Here is a 23351-nt window from a genome sequence, read left to right on the forward strand (position 1 = left end):
ACACCATTTTGCTCTGGAAGAGTCTAAATCTGACATCGGCATCGGCATTTGAGAATGTGAACATACAACAAGCTTACTCGTGCTCTACTTCAACCAACAGAACAAACCAACATACACCAACAGAGTCACAAAACAAATCACCAAAACAACCAATCACCGACTCAACAAGCTAAATTACTCAATCGGCATACCCTCTAAACGCTCTTTCAGACCCTCCCAAACACTCTGCAGCCTCTGGACACCCTCGATCTGATAATTCGTGAATTCCCTCCAGCCCAGTGTGGTCTGCGCAGCCTGACGCGAATGAAAGACGACGGATAGTTCGTGCCACATGCACGCTCTGATAAATACCCTTCGCGATAAGAGGGTGTTGATCGTCGAGGAGTCTTGGTCGGAAGCTGTATTGCGATGATGCGGTATCGTGTTTGGGAAGTGATATGATCAAAATCAATCAGCCTCCTTTCCTCTTTCCCCTTTCCCCTTTCCCCATCATTGATCTACCTTCTTCTCATCAATCGGATAATCTGGTCTATCACGGATTGCACGCGAAATCATGAACCCAGAAACTCACCAGCAACAAGCTTATCGACTTCAACCTCCCAACCCGGCTTAGCGGCATTCTTCAACCCCTCAATCTTCTTATTTCGCCCTTCTACTTTTTTGCGCAGTGCATCGACATTGTCTTTAGATAATTTCTCGTGGCGGAGAAACAGGTCTCTGAATGCCAAGTATAGATCTCTAGTGTATTTGAGCGACTCAATATGATTCGTTATGATCGCGACCTAATTTCATGACCCGCTTGTCAGCCTTCTTTCGGGTTCAAGCTATCGGAATGATTGAAAACACAATCGGAAGATCCGTCCGACCAGAAAAGATAGCTCACCCTCTTTTCCGTCTCTTCAGCAATCCTGGTCCAGCTCTCCCCAACATCCAACAAGCCTTTACTGACTCCCTGACAGAGCGAACAGCTATCCCCAGTCACACTGATCTCCCCGTTATGGTACGTCGAACATTTGAAGCAACTCTTATTGAGCGATTCACTGACGCTATTCACACTGAGGGCAAGTCTACTGGAATCCGCCGAATGGTTGATCAGGCGTGCGAGTGATTTCTCGGAGAGGAGGACTAGTTTCTGATATGATCCGAGAATCGAGGGGAGGTTGTCTTTCAGGATACCGAGCTTCTCATCTAGATCACTTGGAATTGCCATTTCCTGTGCGGAGTTCAGCTTCTTGCTGGACGATTCTTCATCCGTTGATACCTTTGTGCGCTTTCTCCAAGCTTCGAATGATGATTCTGTCAAAAATACGTTTAAAGCTCCGTCGTCTTTCATCACTGGATGATTTACTAGGAAGTTGATGAATCGCTTCAATGCTTTGCGACGGGCTTCGAGGAAGGATGCGTCGGCTGTACACAGAAAGAACAAAATCAGCGGTTGTGTTTGAGAGGCAATGCCAACAGCGGCCTGACTCACGCCCTATACGCTTCGGCGGTAGTGACGGTAGTAATCGGAATGGCTATTCAGAAGTATCAGCACAACGATACGATATCATTCAAGAAGACTGGACTCACGTATCGCTTAACAAGACAGTCAAGCAACCATACGAAATCGCTATACCGCCGCGAGACAGCGCCAGCCGAACGTTTCTGCGTGGCAAATGTCATCAGCTGATGCGAGCCGACATACTGCACGTCTCAGCTGAATGAGACACGAACATCTGATTCGACCCTGTATTTTTGCAGAAACCACCCTTCTTTCTCCGTTATCAAAGCCACTTCCACATGTTCAAGCCTTTTCCAATAACCCAATTGACTTTCATCTAGTACACCATCCGATCTGAAGGCACTTCCATTCGCACTGTATCCACTCGATACGTGTCCGCCGCCTGGCTGATGCGAGTCCGAGAATCCATTTGCGTTTGTATGAGGCGTAGAGTCCCATGCATCGAATCCTGTAGATGTTGAAGCGGTCACGGATTGATGGGGGACGTCATACCCATTCGAAGGAGGTGACAGTGCATGATGGTCGTGAGATGGCGATGCGGGTTTGAGGTCAGGAAGAGGGAGATTTGGTATGGACGCTGATAGCCTTTCTATGGTGATTTCGTCATCCGGTGAAGAGGATTGAGCGAGGGCTACTAAGGCTAATGCACAGAAGAACTCTTGCCGTGCCAAAGATGATTTGTCCCGGGATGTTAGATTGATTATCTATAGAAATGGTGCGAGATTGTGATGATTGTCAGCAATTTTCAGGATCGGGTTCGGAACAACCAGACTTACCTTCTCAACTGCTAAAGCAGGTAATCTGGACGTAGCCAGTAGTCGATGAACAGAAGCGAGCGATACACTCCCCGTGCTGGAAACGTCAAGTTGATCAAAGAGCGAGACGTAGATCGCTGGCGGATCATCTATGATCATGGTCCCAATCTCAGATCAGCTCAACGAAGGCATGAGCCTCTGTGAGACATGTGATCAGATTCAGGTAAGTCTACTTACTGATTAACCCATTCAGACCATCTCGACTCCCCGAAGACGAAGGAGCTGGCTGTATCTCCCTTTCTCTAGGATCTTCTATACTTTCTCTGGGTGTACCGGAACGAGCTGGAGAAGGAACAGCTGACCAAGGATCGAGGTCGCCAAATCCACCGCTAACTCCCGGAGCGGGGACGGTGAAAGCTAATGGATCGTTATACGTTGAACTGGACATCCCTGGAGAAGTCAGAAAAGCCGAAGACGAGATAGATCCGCCTCCTCCCATACGACGAGGAGCGTTGAACATCTTGAATTAGATTCTTGAGCTTCCTGAAGATATATCAGCTCCAGGGAATGTGAATGCTTCTCAAAGATGATCTGATCAAGAATGTATAAGTAGTTGAGAAAGTGATTGATTTGGTCTGAAACGTCACTCACTGTGAGGGTCACTGCGTAATCGGACCCGGTTCAGGTAAAACCCGTCGATTAGATTACGTAACCCGTCACCGGCTATGCGCGATACACGACACTGGTAGAAAGCAAAGCTTAAGAATTAAACGTTTGCGTTGTACATTTCCTTTGAGTCTGTTGCTAACTCATCTTCCCTTGCCTCGGCGGTACTCAGTCAGCTATGGAAGAGAAACGACCCATCTCGGTCGAATTGGACAACGTGAAGGACTGGGTCGTGATAAGGGAAAGCTGGACCAAGAAAGCCATCGAGGCTGGGGATCATGAAGCTCTCCGGAAGATATCTGCTTTGCCCGGGGGATTTGGCGGGAACGAAGTGAGAAAGAAAGCTTGGTAAGCTATTCCATTACCCCAAGATCAGCCTGGAAGCTTGATTTATCTTTCGGACTACTCATAGGTCAACTTTGCTCCGCACTCAGCGCTTAGCAGTATCGGAGGCCAAGCCAGCGGAGATTGCACCTGATGCGGACATTGACAAAACGGAGTATACCTCTTCAGACGTAGGAGATGGATGCGGATTGGCAAGCAATGAGGCTGGCCCATCTGAGCTCAAGGCACATCCGAATGAACGACAGGTCAAGCTAGATACCGATAGGTCTTTTGTGACTTACCCTAAAGGTATGTTCACCAAGAAGTATATTCTGGGAAAAGCTGAATTGGCATCCTCAGGCATACCTTCACAACATAAGCTTGAGCTGCAAAATGATTTGAACGACCTGATAGTAGGCGTCTTAAGGCGATCCCCGGCTCTGAGCTACTTCCAAGTGTGTAGTCCACGCGATCTCGCCCGAAGCCGTGACGAGTCTACGCTGACGCCTGTTTATAGGGGTACCACGATATCCTATCGGTCTTGTACTTGACTTTCATACCGCTAAGAACTACGCCACCGAGGTCAAGGTCGTCTTCGAGGACGCGGATACGGAAAGATAGACGTAATCAACATACTCCCGAGCCTCTCTCGACCACCGCCGAGAACGATGAGCAACGCCCAACAGAATACGACACAGCCGACGAGAAGTTGCCGCACGAGTCAAAGCAAGCGACCAAGAAAGAGCAAGAAGTTCTCGACAGCTTACACGATAATAGAGGGCCGACAGATGAGAAATCACCACCGCCGACATATGGTTCTATCAGTCGAGATACGCTAGAATGGCGGGAGTTGAGACGGTGTGCCGAGATGATCAGTCTGAATAGGGTGAGAGATGCTATGGGCTCAGGGATGGAAGGTATGATGGGGCTTCTCAGGTTGGTTTATTTCTGTATTGTTGGTTTATTCCTGCATGCGCTATGAAGGGTAATGACGACAGATATACTGATAATGTCGTGGTATATATTAGGATACTGAAACGTATATTGAAAGCGGCGGATCCTGAATTATCAAGATTCTCAGCCAAAATCTCACCCGTACCTACTTTACCGTTCTTCGCCTTATCATGGGTGCTCACGCTATTTTCGCATGATTGTGACGATTTGGTGCCGTTGCAACGGATGTTCGATTTCTTGTTAGCCAGAAATCCTATCTCAGCTGTCTATTTAGCTGCTTCAGTGAGTGCTAAGAGTAACGCCTTGTGGGTTTCCACTTATACTGGAGGATTGTGCGCTCATCGATCGCATTCGTGCTTCTTGCAGATACTGATATTGAAAAAACCGCAAATGCTCGAGATCGCCCATCAACTCGGCTCAGAATATGAGGAAGATCCTACTTTACTTCATCCTCTCTTTGTCCGCTTGCCTCCTCTATATCCTGATACGCCATCAGAGCCTGATCCACCACCGATCACCACCCTTTCTCCACCGAATATAGAAGATCTACAAGATGACTCGATCAACCCGTATAGACCTATCAGACTCAGCGAATTGTTCGAGCTTACTGATACGCTGATGGTCAAACACCCATGGGACGGAGATGTGATCAAAGGGAAAGAAATCATGGGCGAAGGTAGTGTGGTCCACACTTATGCTCAGGAGGCGAATGAAGATTGGACGTCGCAGAAGATGTTGGATATGATCGATGTTGAAGTTGTCAGACCTGGTGCTGGGCAAGTATCGGAGGACGAGGAGGAAGAAGAGGAAGAAATAGTCAAAGAGAAGAGAAGAGTCAGGATAAGGAGACCGAGGAGTAAAGTCAATATTATGGTGGCTGTTGGAGTGATTGTTCTTGGTATAGGGATAGCGAAATATGGATTCAAGGCTGGAGGGAATGAAGCTTGTTGGGGTAAATGGTGGGGTGTCGTCCTCCGGGGATGGGCCAACAAGGAGGGTGTGGTCGCGAACGTCACATATCAAGTGAGAAAGGTGTTACAAGATGTATTGTAGTGCTTGAATCTCGTTGTATACACGTATGTACTGTACAATGATCAGATGCGGGTCACCAATGCATCTTCGACATCAGAGCGGGGCCAACAGCATATGAGGGATCGTCATTTACGGCATTCAGTCTTTATTAAGCTTGGTCGTAGCTAGCCAACAAGGGCGATCTGTGAGCCTGATCCTAGCATACGAGCCTACCGTTCATATGATCTACACGTTGATCACCACTCACAATCGAGTCATTCGTGTCTGTCGCTGCTGGGCCGGCGCCAGCTTCGAACGTTCATGTGTGCATCCATGTATGCCACATAAAGTCAGCGCCATGTATTTGATGAGGCATCCGTAATCTGCATGGTGAAGTTACCCTTGATTAGGAACGTCGGAGCATTTCGTGTTGTTTATGTACCACGTGGCAAGTTATCGGTTCTTATAAGCCGAGACGTACCGTAGATCAGGTTATGACGATAAGTTTCCCACCCATCACGTCCACACGTCCACACATCCACACAAGCCAAGCAAGTACTCTCTTGGTCATCTTCTCTCCAACAACGCATCTTCTTTCTATTGATTGCATCCCTTTCTTGTCGTCGAGTATCCATAGCTCATAGCTCTGGTACAAGGCAAGGCAAGTCAAGAAAGTAGACAACAAGTCAAGATGAGTGGTTTGACCAAGGAGAATCTAGAGAAACATACGGCTGCCAATGGGACAGGTAAGCTCATCATATCACCTATCGACACCGTACATCGTGTATGCCTGCTCGGGTCTTTGGGCATTACCTCCTCTGTAGACCCCGGACGGATGTAGTGCTTTCGCACCCGTCCTTCAGTCTCACATGTGACCAATCCGCACGTCGATTTGACCCACCTCGAAGCCAGATCCCAACAACGTCCTCGGACAACCCACGCTCCGCTTTGACTTGATTGTGCTTTGTGCATTCCCACGTCGGGCCTGAAAACAAGCCCGATGAAACACTCTCAATGACGAACGTGTTTTCTCTCCGTCTGTACCTTCATGCCCCTCTCTTTCGCTTGCTCTTCTTTCCGGTCCTATGTTCCTGTTTTACGCAACTTCTGCCCAAGTCCCAGATCCCAAGCTCAAAGCGATTGGATGAGCTGACACCATGGTCTATACCGGTCCAGATGGCGAGCCTCTCGCGAGGCAGACCTCAAGAACCTCTTCTCATGGAGGACGTTCTCCCAGTCTCCATCAACCCGGAATGTCAAGACGATCCTCTGTCTCAGCAGGCCATCCGCATGGATTGAAACCCGTAGATACCACTCAGATCGGTATCCCAGTTGTCACACCGCGTGAGTTCCACCTCTCCCAGCTGTCGCGAAGCCTGTTTTTTTGGGATGTGTACCTGACATGGAAGCGGACTTGTGCTATAGGAAAGGAAAGACCCGGACATGTTCGATCACTCACGGGATCTTATTTCCCCGCTCAGAAGGGCGTGGTGACTATGGAGGACGAGTGGCCGATCGGAGACGAGAAGACCTGGAAGACCGCTTTGAAAGACTTGGAATTTGATCATGAGGACGAGCAGGAAGTAGCCAACACGGTGGTCAGACACGTTACGACTAGTTTGGCCAGACAGGCTTATAACATGGATGCGGTGAGGAATGATGTTTACTATAACCAAGTCTCCGTGTCAGAGAAGCTGACGTCTGTTTCGCAATCGTAGATCGCGGCTTACCAAGCTACCGCTCTCTCCGTTCGAGACAGACTTCTTGAGTGAGCTAGTCTTTCTGACTGCAATGCGGAGTAACAGCTGACACGTGCTTGCAGGCGATGGAACGAGACAGCTCTGTAGGTGATGTAACCCTGATCTCTTGTCAGCTCTGATCTGATCATTGCTTGCAGTCACCATACCAAGAAGGCTCCCAAGCGAGTCTACTACTTGTCGATTGAGTGGTTGATCGGAAGATCGCTTGATAATGCTGTGCTCAACTTGGGAATGCGAAACACCTACGAAGGTGCCACTCAGAAGCTCGGTTTCGTAAGTCGCCCTCTTGCCCCTCTGAATCTTCATACAGCTAACAATCCGCTTAGAACTTCGAAGATCTGCTCAACGAAGAAAGAGATGCCGGTTTGGGTAACGGTGGTCTTGGTCGTCTTGCAGCTTGTTACGTGAGTAACTAGCTTTTCCTGACTCGATAAGCTTAATGCTGAATTCAGCCCTGACGAACATCTGTAGATCGACAGTATGGCCACGCTCAATATTCCTGGTTGGGGTTATGGCTTGAGGTCAGCTTCGTCGCCTTTTGGAGTGAGACGTAGGTGATATAGCTGACTTGCGGAGCAGATACAATTACGGTATCTTCAAGCAGCTTATCTCCAACAGCGGTGAACAGCTCGAAGCGCCCGATCCCTGGCTCGATCGAGAAAACGTGAGCTATTCTATCCTCCTTGGGACTTACCCGCTGTGCGCCAGCTGACATAAGGCATTTGATCTGCTTCGCAGCCTTGGGAGATCGGTAGACTGGATGTCGCATACCCAATCCGATTCTATGGACGTGTCGAGAGCGTTCCAAACTCCGATAAGGCAGTTTGGACTGGTGGCATGGAGTGTCTTGCTGTAGCCTACGATACTCCTATTCCTGGGTTTGCCACGAAGAACTGCGCCAATATTCGACTCTGGAGTGCTAAACCTGTTCAAGGCTTCGACCTCAACTCCTTCAACGGTAAGTCAGCATTCACGACCCATTCTACACAGGGTCAAGGGCTAACAATGCTGCGCAGCCGGTAATTACGAAGCGAGTGTGGCTGCTAGTAGTGAAGTCGAGAACATTGTAAGCAAATCGTTTGTGCCAGAAGTCTTTGCATCTGACGTTGACACTATAGACTCGAGTATTGTACCCCAACGATAACATGTATGCTGGGAAGAAGTTGCGAATCATGCAACAATACCGTAAGCTTGCCCGTCACATCTACTAAGGGTAAGCTAACGAAGAGTGTACCGTAGTCTGGGTCAGCGCTTCGCTTCAAGATATCCTTAGAAGATTCACCAAGCTCGACGTACCCTGGTCCGCCCTTCCAGATTACGTTTGTATCCAAATGAACGATACTCACCCGACTCTCGCTATTCCTGAATTGATGAGAATCTTGATCGATGAAGAGGAGCTCTCATACGAGGATGCTTGGAAGATCACCACCAAGGTATTCGCCTATACCAAGTGAGCTGAAGCAGTTCAAAGTTGCGCTCGACAGCTGACATGATTCTTCAGCCACACTGTCCTTCCTGAAGCTCTTGAAAGATGGCAGATTGATCTGTTCGAAAGTCTCCTGCCCAGACACTTGCAGATCATCTACAGAATCAACTAGTAAGTCATGTGCCTGCAGTATCTCCGAACAACAGTGATTTTATGCTGACAATGATCGCAGTGACTTTATGCAAGCTGTTGCGAAGAGATGGCCGGTAAGTCCACGCTCGCCATTTTTTGAGTACATCTGACGCTTCTGTAGGGCGATATGGATCGAATGAGACGAATGAGTATCATTGAGGGTAAGTCCTTCCTCTCATTCTGGTCAGGTGAGGCCGCCGACAGCTAATAGTATCGAGATAGAGGGAACCCCTAAATACGTTAGAATGGCCTATCTAGCTATTGTCGGATCATTCAAGGTAAGCTGGGATGGCTGCAAACGTTGGGCTATTAGCTGACGTATTTGATACAGGTCAACGGTGTAGCCGAGCTCCACAGTCAATTGTTGCAAGCCACCATCTTCAAGGATTTCGTCGAATTCAAGGGCAGAGACTTCTTCACCAATGTGAGTGAACACGAACCTCGAATGCGCCCACTTATAGCTTATGCTCCTTCCCACAGGTCACCAATGGTATCACTCCTAGGAGGTGCGTTAGGCCTGACTGCGCAGATATATGTGCACCTACTGACAGCGTGGGATAGATGGCTTCTCCAATGTAACCCTCAACTTGCTGCCCTCATCACTCATACTCTGGGTAACGACCACTGGCTCACTCATCTCACGGCTTTGAAGCAGCTCTTACCCATGGCAGAGCGAGAAGAGTTCCGAAAAGCCTTTACTAGCATCAAGTTGGAGAACAAGCAGAGGGTGAGCCGATCACCCCCGGAAGCGTCGTTAATTTTAGCTCATATCGCTCGCTTCTAGCTCGCCGATCTCGTTGAAGCTGAGCTTGGTGTTACTCTGGATATTGAGAGTATCTTCATGACCCAGATCAAGCGACTCCATGAGGTGAGTCCAAACAGCCAATGACGCATACTTGCGGCTACAGACTGATGGTATTGCCCTTCACCAGTATAAACGTCAAACTTTAAACCTCTTCGCAGTCATCTACCGATACTTGCGAATCAAGAAGGCTTCACCTGAAGAGCGAAAGAAGATCACGAAGCACACCTCCATCTTCGCTGGTAAAGCTGCCCCTGGATACTACGTCGCCAAGCTCGTCATCCGACTCATAAACAATGTTGCCAAGGTCGTCAACAATGATCCCGATGTTGAAGATCTGCTTAAAGTCGTCTTCATCCCTGACTACAGTGTTTCTATCGCCGAAGTGCTTGTGCCTGCATCGGATGTATCGGTCCAGATCTCGACCGCCGGTACGGAAGCCTCGGGAACTTCCAATATGAAGTTGGCTTTGAACGGTGCTCTTTTGCTTGGTACAGTCGATGGCGCGAATGTCGGTAAGTAAAACGGCATTGATCTGATAGTACAAGATTGAAGGCTAATTTACGATTTGTCATGTGTGTTTCATCAGAAATTGCTGAAGATGCAGGAGAAGATCAATCTTTCCTCTTTGGACACCTTACTGAGCAAGTCGAGGGTGTACGATTCACCAACTCGTACCAACCTACACCCCTCGAACAGCGATCCTCCGAATTGGCAGAGGTTTTCAAAGCTGTCGAAAGCGGTACATTTGGCGAAGGGTCCACGTACGACTCCCTCTTGAAGACTGTGTACGAGCACGATTACTACTTGGTAAGTCTGTTTTGGCACTGGCTGTTGGCATACCAGAAGGAAGGACAAGCAGACTGATGAAACGTTCATGCGAGTAGGTATCCAACGATTTCGGATCATACCTCGCCGCTGAGAAACTCATGGACGAGACGTACGATAATAACAGGACTGAGTGGACCAAGAAATCGATCGTCACTGCTTTCAACATGGGTGATTTCTCTTCGGACCGATCAGTCCAGGATTACGCAGATGGTATCTGGAGTGTGGAGCCTTGCGAAGTACCCGGCAATCTCTGAGTATTGCGTACTCGCTTGTAGTGAAGTATCAGATAATCGTTTCGTCTGGTCGTGTTGTGCCTGGAAAGAAGATTCAGATATAAGATTGAGATTTGTAGATAACAAGAAATGAATGGTTTCCTATGTCATTAGCTCCTTGTCGCAACTCCGTGTACGAAGTCTATAGGCCGAGTGCGACCACGCAGCCTGGAGGGTCTTTACATGAGGTGCATGAAGTAGACTATGTATCGTCCTTGTCTCTGTCATTATCATTGACTTTCCGCCTTTTCTCATCTGATAGTGCTGCGTTGTCCTCTATCGTGGAGTCACCCTTCAGACCATCGGAATCAGGCGCATCACGCTTCGACCCTATCGCTATCGAAGGGGATGTTATCGATTTCGGTGGGATGGTGCTGTCTTTCTGAGGAGTGGAAGTGGAGTTTGCAGAAGCACTAGGCGTAGATATAGGTGCAGATGTAGGTGTCGCAGTAGAAACGGAAGTGGAGGTGGGTTTCGGTTTCTTCTTGACTACTAAACCCTTCATCAGAGATTTGACATCTTTCTTGACTGCTTTCTGGGGTATTTTCTTGGCTTGTTGCGATTGTGATTGTGATGTTGAATGGGTGTTTGAGGCTGATGTGGATGCGGATGAAGATGCGAATGGTATATTCTCAGATTGAGTGGCTTTGGCTGCTTGTCTCCTGTTCATGGGTATGAGCGTATCAGCGGATTGCCACCTGTCAAGCATGGTAGGATAGTGATAGACGTTTTAAATTAAACTCAACTCACTCTCTATACTCTCTCAGATCTTCAGCTTCTCGCTCTTCGACTTTACGTTGCTCGGCCTTCTTCTCGGCGTCTTTCTCCATGAGGAAACGCTGTTCTTCGCTATCGATACCGCGCCATTGGTTCGAGAGCTTCATCTTGGCATCCCATTCTTCCTTTTTCAGATCCTACTCGATTGAGCCAAAAAATGACAGATTAGCTCATCTTCGACATTGATCATGACTTCAGACAAGGCAAGGCAAAGGATCATTGAACTGATGTGGGGACTTTCGAGTGTGTCGTTGAGTGTATGGGTCTTCGTTGCAAGTGGTTTGGGTATGGGTACCGGAACACTCGCTCACCTTCTTAGATTGGAGTCGTTCGTATAATGTCCGAGGATCGTATTCTTCCTCAGGCTGCTCGGGGGGAGGTTCCTGTCCTATCCTAAGAGGTCGCATTTTCTGACATCAGACCGACTGAATAGGGAATACTCTGACCTAGACCCAAACCCAGACCCAGACCCACCTCGCATAAGCTTCTTTCCATGCTTTCTGCTTGTTCTCCTTTGCCTCATCTATCGACGCCTGAGACTCGAACCGAGAGCCTATCGACCCGGTTGCGGGCGTGAGGATTTTGCTTGGGTCCATGATGTCAACGTGGAAGGGCGAAGCAGCGGTATGAGGCGCTTCGGTATGATCGGGTCTGACACCGCTATTTCGAGTATTTGATATATACTTGCTACCGTGAAGTGAGTTGACGATTGGATGATGTTCTGCAGGGAGATTGAGTTGGACATGATCCATGCAATAACATGAACCGTCGCACGGACCGCTTATATGCGTCGAAGAAGACTTGGAATTTGATCCCGCCCTCGTTTGTACAAGACGTCCACAAAGAGAATCCATCAGTCCATTTTACCTTCTTCTTTCGACTTGGTATGCATAAATACAAAAGTCACAACGCAGCATGCCACCTCGCATAGATCTATCAGCATTCGGTGGATCAGACGACGAGGGCGAAGACTTCCCACCGAAAGTAGGTCAGCTACCGGATGCTCCATCACATGAGACAAGCTGACAGTCAATCGCAGAAACAACTCGAATTGAACGCTCTGAAGAGCAAAACGTTCAGTCATGGAATAACCAAGAAGACCAAGAAGGACCTGGAGAGAGAAGCGGAGGAGAAGAAGAGGAAAGAGGAAGAAGAGTCAGCTCATCCATTCTCGAATCCGATTCCCGGACAGAAAGAGCTGATTCGTATATGGGTTGTACTCTTGCAGAGCTTTGAGATTGGTCAATGCGGAATATGAAGAAGCATTCGAAGGACCGAGTGCATTCAATGCTCCTCGAGGGGGCGTCGCTGCACCTAACAGAAGACCAATGGGTCCAGGAGGAGGATTCGTCCGAGCTGGAGGCGCACCGATGGATATACCTCGTGGTCCGGCGCGAGGAGATGACATGTCATTTCAACCTCCCTCTGGACCGGCGGGAGGTAGAGGTCCTGCACCGTACCAGCCGCCTAGAGGACCTTCTTCGATGGGATACGGTACGCCAAGGGTCAGTTTCCTCAGCTCTTTTGACATGACGAAGGAGGATCAAGCTGATTGGAACACTTGTAGCAATATCCACCTCCCCCTATGACAGCGCCTTCTGCGCCTCCTCCGTCCAGCGCACCCAGAGGAAAGGGAAAAAGAGCGATGGATTCATTCTTGCAGGAAATCAAACAGTAAGTCGGATATCACGTCACTTCTTATGTTTCATATGCTAATCTTGAGGGTGCACCTTAGCAATCAAAATGCTCGAGAGGAACGACTGGGTCATTTGGCGAAGCGTAAGTAGCTTGCAAACCAACTTCTTCGCAGGTGATTCACGACTGACATCCTAGAAACCAACAGAGGAAGGATCATCCGTCTCTGCACTTGCAGGTCTGTACAGCCGGAATTGCAACAACCCCAAACATGATGTACTGATCGTGTGAGCCTTATAATCAGCCTGGGAGACGGAAAAAGGTAGCCACATCGTTGGTAATCAAGAGGTGAGCTTGGCTGTCACACGGAGCCATCCTCTCTGAGTGATGCTGATGTTACTGGGAATGTGTGTAGACAACGAACTTATTTATCGTGAGTTGGAATTGAGCCTTTGCGTTGCTTGCCATCTGACTCCTGGCTGTAGTCAAATCTACCAAGCAATATCAACGAAGAGAGTCTAGGGTTGTTTTTCGCTAAACTTGGTCCGGTCGGTGCTGTCAAGATCATGTGGCGTGAGTTCATGTATAGTTGATCGTCCCGAGATTTCCATGCTGAGCAACGACGACTCGACGTACAGCTCGAGGCGACGAAGACAGCTCAATTGGGGCTGGAATGACGATCAGTCGAAGAAGTAAACCTGGGTTGTCAGGGTTTGTGTCTTACATGAAGCGTTCAGCCGCCGAGAGAGCCGTAAGGGAATATGATGGACTGGATTGGGGAGGTAGTGTTCTCAGAGTTGGGTGGAGTAAACCAGTTCCATTACCCCTAAGACCTATATATGGTGGGTTGCCAGGTATCTTCGTCATTTCGAAGTTGTTGACTAATCATGCGTAAAATTGCCAGATCTGGGTTCCGGTCGCGAAAGCCGAGAAAGGGGGAGGTCTGCTTCACCGAAGCATAGAAATAGTCATAGAGATGACAAAAGGGATTATGACGATAGGCGGGGTCGTGATGGCGATAGAGATAAAGGCAGATCGAGATCTAGATCCCATTCACCTCAAAAATCTAAGAAGCGATCAAAACGATCTCCATCATACTCGTCTTCCTCTTCGCGGTCTCCTTCACCTGCTCGTCGCAAATCTCGCCGGCGATCATACTCATCGTATTCTTCCAATTCTTACGATTCCCGCTCACCATCCCCACGACCTCGTAAGGTCTCGGCTAAAGATAAGTGGCTCGACGGCGTACCGGAAGAACAGCGAAAGTTCATCAAGACGGTAGCCGGGCGCGTAAAAGATCATGGCCGAGGTTTCGAAGATCTACTGAGGAAGAAGGAAAAGGAGAATCCCAAATTCGCGTTCTTGTTCAACGAAGACGTGAGTAGGTGTATACAAGGCTTCGAAGAACAACGCTGATCCCTATCGTACAGTTGCCCGAATATCACCTTTACCAATTAAGCATAGATTCCAGGTACAGGATACCGACTCCGCCGCCTGATGACTTTGCAGACGAGGTGAGCATCGTGCGATTATGCAATGGCATCGTGGCTGACCCTGTCGTGCAAGGGGTATGCGTCCATGTACTCCTCTGATTCAGCTGAGGACTCGGAGAAAGAGCGAGTGGTGCGAGGCAAATTGGGTAGATTGGCCCGAAAGCGATTCGAAGCTATGTTGAGAGTGATGAGCGGGAAAAGAGCCGAAATCGCCAGGGGAATGGAGTTCGCCCTCAAGAAAGCTGAAGCTGCGGATGAGGTCAGTCCAGTCCACTGTTTCTTGTTTGACATCTTTTGATGCTGAGTATTGCGGGTCGGCGAACAGGTAGCGGAGATAGTATGTCAAAGTGTCAGATTGGACGCGACGCCAGTCCCAAGGAAGATGGCTCGTCTGCATTTGATCTCGGATATCTTGCATAACTCGGCGTCGTCTTTACCGAACGTCTGGAAATACCGTCAAGCGTTTGAGAGCAGGTTACCGCCTGTTTTCGCCCATCTGTCGACGGTGTATCAGAGTCTGTTGGCTTATTCAGGCAAGATCAGTGCGGATGTGTTCAGAGGCCAGGTGTTTAATGTGTTGGAGATTTGGGAAAGATGGTGCGTTTTGCGCCGTCATGTGCTTCCCAGAAGACTAAGGCAGAATTACCATACTCGAGCTGATCATATTGAATGAATGGGTAGGATCGTATTCAATTCTGAAACTGCAGAATACTTAAGGGGCTTATTAGACGGCACGAAATCGTTAACTCTGCCTAAAGATGCTAAGACGATGAAAGAAGATCGACAGAAGGAAGAAGAAGAAGCTGCACTGAAGCAGAAGACAGAAGAGAAGGATCACGCAGACGGGAAATTTAAAGCTTCGGGCTTCAAATCTTCCTTCAAACCTATCACCGCCACGACGACTACCGAGCAGACAACGGACTCGAAAGTCGTGGACGATGAAGATGTTGATGGTGAAGCTATGGATGATCTGGATGGGGAAGCTATGGATGAAGATCTGGATGGAGAGGCTATGTAGGTCACGTATTTCAGCGTTTCTTGATGAGTGTCGCCTTGTACACCTCTTCAGACATTTGCAATATCATTTGTCAATCAATGCAGATAGAATGCATAGACACGATGAGGCAGCTAGAAGTACAATGCAGAAGTAGATGGATGGACTGGACGTTCAAATGACTAGTCGCCATTACTTGTAGTCAACTTCATATCTATTATACCGTTCCACATTTTCTCATTTATCTGGGAAGCTCTCTCCAGCGAACTTTTTAACCTCTTATTCTCTTCTAAAAGCGACTCCAACTGAGCTTGTTCAACACCTTGAGTCTGAGCACCGACTCCGATGGACTGAGCACGTTTGGGCCGCAGATCATCCAGTTGGGATAAAAGGGAAGAGGTAGAATTGGTTGTTGCATTATGGTGGTGTTGAGGTAATTTGATAGTTATGTTATGATTCGTTTTGACATTTTGCGATTTCATCCTTTCGAAATTCTTGATTTCCATAATTGGATATTCTTCCAACACTTTGCCTTTCACCCCACCACTACTGCTGCTGCCTCCGCCTGATATTAGTAGGTCGACGGGTTTGAGTAAAGTCGATAAGTGCGTTATTGGACCTGAATGGGAAGACAGTGTTCTGAGATGTTGGTGCGAGGGAAGTGAATACAGGTGTATCGTACCGTCCGAACAACCTATTAAAAGGGTTGTAGATGATATCGATAATGTCATCGAGGTGATCGATATCTTGACTTTACTTTCTGAAGTCGAAGTTGAAGCAGAGGTTGAGGTTGAGATGACTGCACCCTCGACTTTGAGAGGGATGGATCCGTGCCCGTTGACGCTTCCTCCGACGGCTTCGTATGACTCGTCGGCTGAGGCTGAGTCGGGTAGACCCTTACGGCGGAATAAGGGGATATGATACACCAGCCCTTGGGAAGTGGAGACGTAGAAGAAACGTTCCATTGGGTCGATTGCTAGGTTGTTGGGAGATGAGCCTGAGGGCAGGGTGAAGGTGCATAACAAGGCGAAAGGAGGATGGAGGGACCACATCTGAGCAGAAAAACATCATCAGCAGTCTGAATATGATAACATGGCTCACTCCGTCGGAAATGAGCTCACCTTGACTGTTCCATCATCTGAGCAAGTCCATATCCTTCCACCCATACTTCCAGCCAATTTGCCTAACCCTACGGCCCGCACTGCTAGAGTATGGTCCGTCAGCGATCCGTATGGCTTGCCGGCCGTAGCTGGATCTTCGGGATCTATTAGGCGAGATACCAAGAAGATGTGCGTTGAGGAATCAAGGGAGGTCGATATGAGGATTTGGGAGTCCGGTGTGAAAGTGAGAGAAGTGAGGGATCGATAATGGGTGGTGAAAGATGAGAGGAGAAGACCAGATGCGAGCTGATGAACGATTTGTCTGTGTTAGTGAAATGCTGCTTGAGTCTGGAAGTCGAAGAACATGATTTGACGTGATTAAATTTTACTCACCTCCCATAGGTATATCTGACCATTAGGCGAGCCAGCTACGGCCCAAAGACCATTCGGAGAGACTGTGAAGCAGCTCATCTTTTCCGGTAGATGTATCTTGGTATGCATTTGATCCTGCGATATCGCTTCAGTATCAGTGTGTTGTTCAATTCTTGTTTGTCCCTGGCTCGAGTATATTGTGAGCAAGCGATCATTTGACCAACCTTTTGCCATGCCCATACGTTAAGTATACCTTTGCCCTCCTGAACAGCAAATACCCCTGCCCCTTGTCCATTCTGACTCTGTACGTATCCTAGAGAATGTGACGAGCTGGCTGAGTTCTTGAAAGATTGTACCGAGCCAGAAGTCAGCAGGTCATGGAGGTGTATCGAGGGAGTGGATATCTGTCTGCCGGAGGACGAAGAAGGGTCGGAGGAACATGCTGAAAGAATCAGCTCTTGTGGAGCCATGTTGATAAGCTGCTGAAGAGTGCAGATGCAAGTCTGATTGTTATTATAGATGTCATGGACGGTTTTATTGAGCATGAAGGTGAACGATTTATTTATCCTCCGCAGAGCTCACCAACTTTTTGGCGAAACACGTGGCAACTTTGCGGAGATCCACTTGTCTCCGCTTGTGTGTTGTGTATTGTTTAGCGTCATGTTCGGATTTCCTCATCAACTTAGACCTTACTTCTTCACCATCAACTCGTGCTCAACAGGTTACAACACCGCGACAAGCGTACCATCCAGCGGCTCACAATGCTGCGGTCTCATGTCTTGCCCAATGGTGGGGCAAAGGGGATCAAGCAGCCCGGACCGTACGACTTGTTCCCTCCACCAGCAGTCGCTTCTTGGTTGGATGATCTACAAGCCAAGATAGCGAGGGGTCTGAATCCGCCTGATAGTCCCGGCCCCTCGAGATCGCCTTCACCAGTAGTACCCACAATAGAACGGGAAGAAGAATCACAATATGTTGAAAATGATGTAGAATTGTATGGAAAAGAAACAGATGAATCCGATACCGGGTTGATCGGGGAGGACGAAGAGGAGGATGATAGTGAAGGAGTCTTTGGTCATGAGGAGCGGGATGGCGTGTCCGGAAACGGAGAAGACCAGGACGTTTATGAAAACGGACAGAAAGAGGTGCTCGATGCTCAAGATGATCACGGCGTCTTTGACGATGAATCGCTGGCGAATCAGGACGAGCTTGACAATCACGATGTCGGTGGAGATCCAGACCAAACGCAGGAGGATGAAGAGAATCCGTTCGAAACTCCACAGCAGCCACTCTTCGAGATGTACGACGGACAAGAAGCAGAAGATAATGATGATGATGAGGAGGATGTGCTCGCAGAAGAAGGGACCCCCTCACCGCTGGCTCAAAGTGTGAACGAAGAAGAACGCGATGTTGAGCAAGATGAAGAGGATGAGCTGTTCGACACTAGATCGGAAGCAGGATACGATCCAGAATATGGTGTTGTGCCAGAGGAAGATGGTGCGGCGTATGTCGGATCGGATGGCGATGTATATGGCGACGAGGATCAGACCGAAGAGGAAGATGAAGAGGGGGAAGAATCAGAAGAAGAAGAGGAAGAGGAACAAGAGGAGGTCGAAGAAGAGGACGATGGTATAGAATACTTGGGAACTTCTGAATCTCCCGCGCCGAAACAGCCATCCTCCCTACCGATGAATACGCTATATCCTACTTTACCTGCTCCCCCTTCTGGATTTGTCGAGCATGACACAACGTTCGAGTCTCAAGATCAGATCAATCAACTGCCCGCGGCCTTTTCTGAAGATGCTATAGATCCCAGTCTCCTCGCTGAAATCGTACAGCAAGTGCATGAAGCTATGCCGGAAGATGCTGGATCATCATTACACTTACCGCATGTGCAACAACCAGAGAACATTCCAACCGGTTCTTCGAGTTTTGACCCTGCCCTGCCGATTGAACAGATCATAGAGGGTACAGAGCACGGCTACGGACACGGGGATTCTCAGGGAGAAAATGCATACGAGCAGGGTCTACCCGACGAAAATGACGATCAAGACGAACTTGCAGATGGAGATGAAGTTGAGATTGGTAGTCGAGCTTCTTCAGGTAAGTGCACGCGTGCTGAAATTGTGGCTCAGGCTGATTGAAACCCAGCAGACGACAATCAAGAAGAGGAAGTTCAATCTAAAGTACCCATTTTCACGGAGGTCATCGAGATCGGCTCTTCTTCGGACGAGGATGAGAATGAAGATGAAGAGGAAGGGGCACAGTACTACGGGTATCCGAGTGAAGAAGAAGAAGAGGTGGAATCTGATGGCCAAATCCAGGAAGATACGGATGAAGAGCCGAACGCCATTTCAGGAGACGCGCAACCTCATAGCAGTGAAGATGAGGAAGAGGCGATGGAGGACCACGAGGATGAGCTACTCATGGAGGCTGGTGGATCCTTCGATGTGACCCATGAGGTTGAGATGAGAGCAGAAGAAGCATCGTTGGGCGAAAGTCGTGAACAGCCTCCTCAAGAAGCCATCATGTACGATGGGGAGGTGATTGAGGATAGGCATTCGTATATTCCTTCAGTAGAAGAGCCCGGTGAGTCTTGACACGAGAGCCTCAGGAATAGCGCAGCTGATAAAGTCACAGCGACACCAGCAGTCACTGACGGAACTGCCTTCTTTTTTGAACCCGATCAACCAATCCAAGTTGACGATATCCAGATGATGGAGACCACAGGATCGATTGATTTGGAACAACCGTTTGCTGTGGAAACGCCTCTGACCGAAGCTGGGTTGTTCAGCTTCACCACGATGCCCTCAACATATATAGATACGGTCGTCGAAGAGCTTATGGAGGACGGTGAACCGATCACGGAGGGATCGTCGTCAACTTCGGAACATACAATAGTGCATCTGCAGACAAATGAAGTTGGAATTGAATTGAGCACCGTCACTACGCCCAATTTCACCGACGAAGTCATGACGAGCGTTGACACCATGAAAGAATTGGAGGACGCCAATTTCAGCCCTATGCGAACCCCTGGTGGTGAAGATGCGATAGGACCCTTCAATGCCGAGGAATTCATGTCTTTCGACGTCCCCGAATTTACAGCTAGCACTTCAGGCGGATCCGACATGGCCTTACACTCGCTGAGTTCGTCCACTGGCGATCTTGCCGATCCCATCACGGATCCACTTGTCGAGGCGCAGACTCTCGTACAGGATCAAGTTTTGCACGCGGAGGATGTTAACACCGCTGAGTCGTCATTCCATAACTTAGCAGATGGCACCGCCACGTATCAAGATCCCCCCTCAGAATTTGTGATCACTCAGGACCTCGCGGCAGACTCTCGTTTCGGAGATGCCCAGCCTGGACCTCGTGAAGAATTGCCTGACCCCAAGCTCTCTCCTCCCGACGCAAACACTTTGATGCCTCTTGTCCCGCACGACACCCGACCGTCTGTCGAACGATCACCTTCACTGGCTGTTGAGCCTCCTGAACACGATCCTTTACCGGAAGACGTGCCAACCTCAGCGGTGTCTCGGTCAAGCACGCCCACCGCCCTTCCCGATCCAACAGTCCCACCTCCGAATACATCAGCTCATCAACCACTTGACATACACACCATGATACCGCACGAAAACGATACACCTTCTCTCGTGGTTGAGATCCCTCAAGACCCTATTCCTGCTGAAATCGCTTCCGCCATACCTTCCAGAGCAGCTACGCCAACTGCCCTTCCAGATCCGAGCTTGCCGGCAGCAGACACGTTCACCATTGGCCCGCTTGATCCTCACGATCTTGTACCTCATCCTCCATCTTCGCCGTCCCTTATTGTCGAACCACCCGGAAAAGATCCTATACCGTCCGATATATACTCAGCTCCCGCTACTAGAGAAGCTACACCTACGGAGCTGCCAGATCCGAAGTTGCCACCGCCGGACTCGTACCTCGACGCTCCTATAACTCCTCATCAGCTTACCCCATCAGAGGCGGTACAGACGCCCTCCCTACAGGTGGAAGCCGCGACCGATTCACCGGCTCCCAACATGTCTCGCATTCCCTCTGCTTTGGCCGCTTCATCACACTTATCCAACGTTGACGTGATGAGCGAAAGCGCAGACGAGGATATCCAGGTTCACATTCGTTGGAACGAGCCTGATGCCCCTGCGGGAGCAGATTTTGAGCCCACGGTCGATGAAACAGATATCCAAGGCGAACCGCCTGCAATGCAAGGACACGACGGAAATTCGCCTGCAGAAGTGGGAGACAAGGCGGATAAGGAGTCAAAAGACGCGGAGATCAGGGTTGATGACTTGGATCGACAAACTCCCTCGCGCGAAGACAAGGCTTCTTCTCCGCCGGTTCAGGTCCAAGATGGTACGGATGGCAGGAGCGATGATGGAGACATCCAGATCGAAGTCCGAAGAATCAGTCCCGCGGCAGATCAAGGATCGCCAGCAGCTCATGGCGATGACGCAGATGTGGCGGAAGAGCCCAACAATACCCCTCTGGCGGGCGAGTCATCTACGTCCAGGCTGGATTCTGCTGTCGAAATCAATGACACGAAGGATTCAGGATCCGCGGCTATGTTTGATGCGCTAGAAGAATACGTAAAAGCAGCGGATGAAGCATCGTCAACGGTTGCGGAGAAGATCGCGGATATAACAGCTCATGACGGCGAGCCGTTGAAGACCGAGTCCCCGCTAAAGCCCCCCTTCCTCCCCCATGTCAGCGAGTCAACTCTCGAGCGATTGTTCCACCGACATGGATCCCCTGACAAAGCCTCTGCCTCTGGTCCTAGCTTGACAACCGCGACTCATCGCCGAACCCGATCAAGAGGTCGACCTTCTGCCTCACTTGAGCCGCCTGCAACACGGTCCCATTGCTATTACGAGAAACTCCGAGTGTCGGACGACGATCTCACCGCAGTCATTCTTGTTCCTCACTGCGCCATTCCCGATGTCAAGCAGCTCGAGCAAGAGACTTCTCAATCTGAAGGGAAATCCACCACGGAAGAGGAAGCCGAAGGCAGACTACAACCAATTGACCATGAACATCCGATGTTACAGCCGCAATTGACCACCAAGATTCGCCGGTTGGTCGGTGCTCAATTGTTCGACGAGGGCCATTGCTACATCCTTTATGCACACGACGACGCCAGACTGCCTGATCGGGAAGCATCCGATACACCAAGAGGTACTCCGGTACAAAGAGGCCGAAAACGAAAATCGTTTGGAAGCAATAGTCGCCTGAGTGCCGAAATAGATGAGGATCAGGACATCTCAGTCAAAGTGGAAGATTTCGCAACTCCAGCCAAACGACCAGCTGTATCACCGCCAGCAACAAGAAGCGGAAGAAAGCGCATATCTGCTTCTGCTTCGGGATCCTTGGAGCCTGACGCTGAATTGGATATCACCCCAGCAAGGAGGGGTAGAGGAGGAAGTGCAAGGCCTTCTAGCGCAAAAAAGGGAAAAGCAAGGGAATCTTCGATAATCTCGGAAACAGGTAGTCGGACCTCAACCACTGCCTCTCCCGGACCGCCCCTCAGAAGATCAGCTAGGATGTCAGTCGCAAGAGGCGAAAATATACCTGAGGTAGACGAGGGGACACCGCAAGCGGAGATCGAGTATGATACTCCGCCGGCTCCTTCTGCAGTGGATCGACTCGACTCGCTTCCTCCTCCCGAAGTTCAGCCTAGAAGATCAACAAGGAAATCGCTTAGAGGCAAGCAAGCTAGTCCCACTCATACTCCTGAGCCACAAGCCAAAAATGCCGACCAGGACGAAGCTACCCCTGTGCCTGAAGATGTGGAGATGTCCACATCCAGTTCTAGTAAATCGCGTTCACCCCGAAAGCCACTCAGTCTGGCAACTAAGGCAGACGAGGCTCCCTATCGACCGTATGAGGACGAAGAGGAAGCAGAGGAAGAGGAAGAGGAAGAGGAAGAGGAAGAGGAAGAGGAAGAGGAAGAGGAAGAAGAAGTCGAACCTCTCTCATCGACTAAATCCACTTTCAGCGTCGAAATACCATCTACTAAGAAGAGGAAGTCTAGAGCGTCCGAGCAAGTGGAAGATGAACAGGAGAATCCGGGATCAAGCTCTACACCCAAAAAGAGAAAGGCGAGGAAACATTCGGAGGGCGGTGTTGCGATTGCAGATGAAGGGCCAAGAAGAGAGACGAGAGGTATGAAACGAAGAGCGATCGAGAGTGAATCCTCACCCGATAAACCTCAGGCCGTCACTGCCAAGGATGAAGATGAAGATGGAGATGGAGATGGACTTGAGAACGAGGGCGGGAACATCGTAGCCAAGACCGGGACTGAGGTCGTTTCTGCGTCATCGCGAGAGGAATCGAAGGAGGAGCGTAAAGGATCGGGCGGGTTCTGGAACAAATTTGGTTGGGGCAAACGCTGATAGCTTTCATCCCTAATTGCCTGTAATGTCGGGAAGGAAATAGACTATTTCTTGTAACTCACTAATGTACATA

General features: G+C 49.3%; 7 protein-coding genes across 7 annotated transcripts; 4 read left to right on the plus strand and 3 right to left on the minus strand.

Moving 5' to 3' along the window:
* Positions 1-174: 174 nt before the first annotated feature.
* I303_106757 (uncharacterized protein) lies at positions 175-2779 on the minus strand (the record flags this gene model as incomplete). Its single annotated transcript, XM_018411857.1, has 8 exons — positions 175-398; positions 572-782; positions 884-1407; positions 1475-1517; positions 1573-1647; positions 1717-2208; positions 2281-2408; positions 2497-2779. 8 exons carry the CDS (start codon positions 2777-2779, stop codon positions 175-177), a joined length of 1980 nt encoding a protein of 659 aa, XP_018259058.1.
* Positions 2780-3103: 324 nt separating this feature from the next.
* On the plus strand, positions 3104-5256 carry I303_106758 (uncharacterized protein; the record flags this gene model as incomplete). The annotated part of the gene is made up of 6 exons (XM_065969431.1): positions 3104-3273; positions 3338-3558; positions 3610-3704; positions 3767-4185; positions 4278-4485; positions 4570-5256. 6 exons carry the CDS (start codon positions 3104-3106, stop codon positions 5254-5256), a joined length of 1800 nt encoding a protein of 599 aa, XP_065825503.1.
* Positions 5257-6371: 1115 nt separating this feature from the next.
* On the plus strand, positions 6372-10479 carry I303_106759 (uncharacterized protein; the record flags this gene model as incomplete). Its single annotated transcript, XM_065969432.1, has 23 exons — positions 6372-6558; positions 6640-6863; positions 6933-6982; positions 7037-7057; positions 7112-7247; positions 7301-7378; positions 7446-7495; positions 7554-7638; positions 7713-7932; positions 7991-8040; positions 8093-8159; positions 8214-8424; positions 8476-8571; positions 8633-8666; positions 8714-8753; positions 8815-8870; positions 8924-9016; positions 9073-9098; positions 9154-9319; positions 9377-9460; positions 9525-9909; positions 9984-10204; positions 10282-10479. 23 exons carry the CDS (start codon positions 6372-6374, stop codon positions 10477-10479), a joined length of 2778 nt encoding a protein of 925 aa, XP_065825504.1.
* Positions 10480-10699: 220 nt separating this feature from the next.
* On the minus strand, positions 10700-11870 carry I303_106760 (uncharacterized protein; the record flags this gene model as incomplete). The annotated part of the gene is made up of 4 exons (XM_018411854.1): positions 10700-11159; positions 11248-11411; positions 11586-11667; positions 11749-11870. The coding sequence occupies 4 exons, from the start codon at positions 11868-11870 to the stop codon at positions 10700-10702; spliced, it is 828 nt and encodes a 275-aa protein (XP_018259055.1).
* A 319-nt stretch (positions 11871-12189) lies between these two features.
* Positions 12190-15420, plus strand: I303_106761 (uncharacterized protein; the record flags this gene model as incomplete). The annotated part of the gene is made up of 15 exons (XM_065969433.1): positions 12190-12258; positions 12314-12429; positions 12503-12779; positions 12842-12948; positions 13010-13053; positions 13118-13147; positions 13214-13257; positions 13325-13342; positions 13395-13482; positions 13548-13751; positions 13814-14286; positions 14340-14423; positions 14476-14661; positions 14728-14999; positions 15084-15420. 15 exons carry the CDS (start codon positions 12190-12192, stop codon positions 15418-15420), a joined length of 2349 nt encoding a protein of 782 aa, XP_065825505.1.
* A 158-nt stretch (positions 15421-15578) lies between these two features.
* Positions 15579-17338, minus strand: I303_106762 (uncharacterized protein; the record flags this gene model as incomplete). Its single annotated transcript, XM_018411852.1, has 4 exons — positions 15579-16448; positions 16518-16802; positions 16890-17003; positions 17093-17338. The coding sequence occupies 4 exons, from the start codon at positions 17336-17338 to the stop codon at positions 15579-15581; spliced, it is 1515 nt and encodes a 504-aa protein (XP_018259053.1).
* Positions 17339-17629: 291 nt separating this feature from the next.
* Positions 17630-23278, plus strand: I303_106763 (uncharacterized protein; the record flags this gene model as incomplete). The annotated part of the gene is made up of 3 exons (XM_018411851.2): positions 17630-18971; positions 19023-19457; positions 19509-23278. 3 exons carry the CDS (start codon positions 17630-17632, stop codon positions 23276-23278), a joined length of 5547 nt encoding a protein of 1848 aa, XP_018259052.2.
* Between the last annotated feature and the right edge of the window lie 73 nt (positions 23279-23351).

Source organism: Kwoniella dejecticola, chromosome 8 (assembly GCF_000512565.2).
Source record: "Kwoniella dejecticola CBS 10117 chromosome 8, complete sequence".
Classification (NCBI taxonomy): domain Eukaryota; kingdom Fungi; phylum Basidiomycota; class Tremellomycetes; order Tremellales; family Cryptococcaceae; genus Kwoniella; species Kwoniella dejecticola.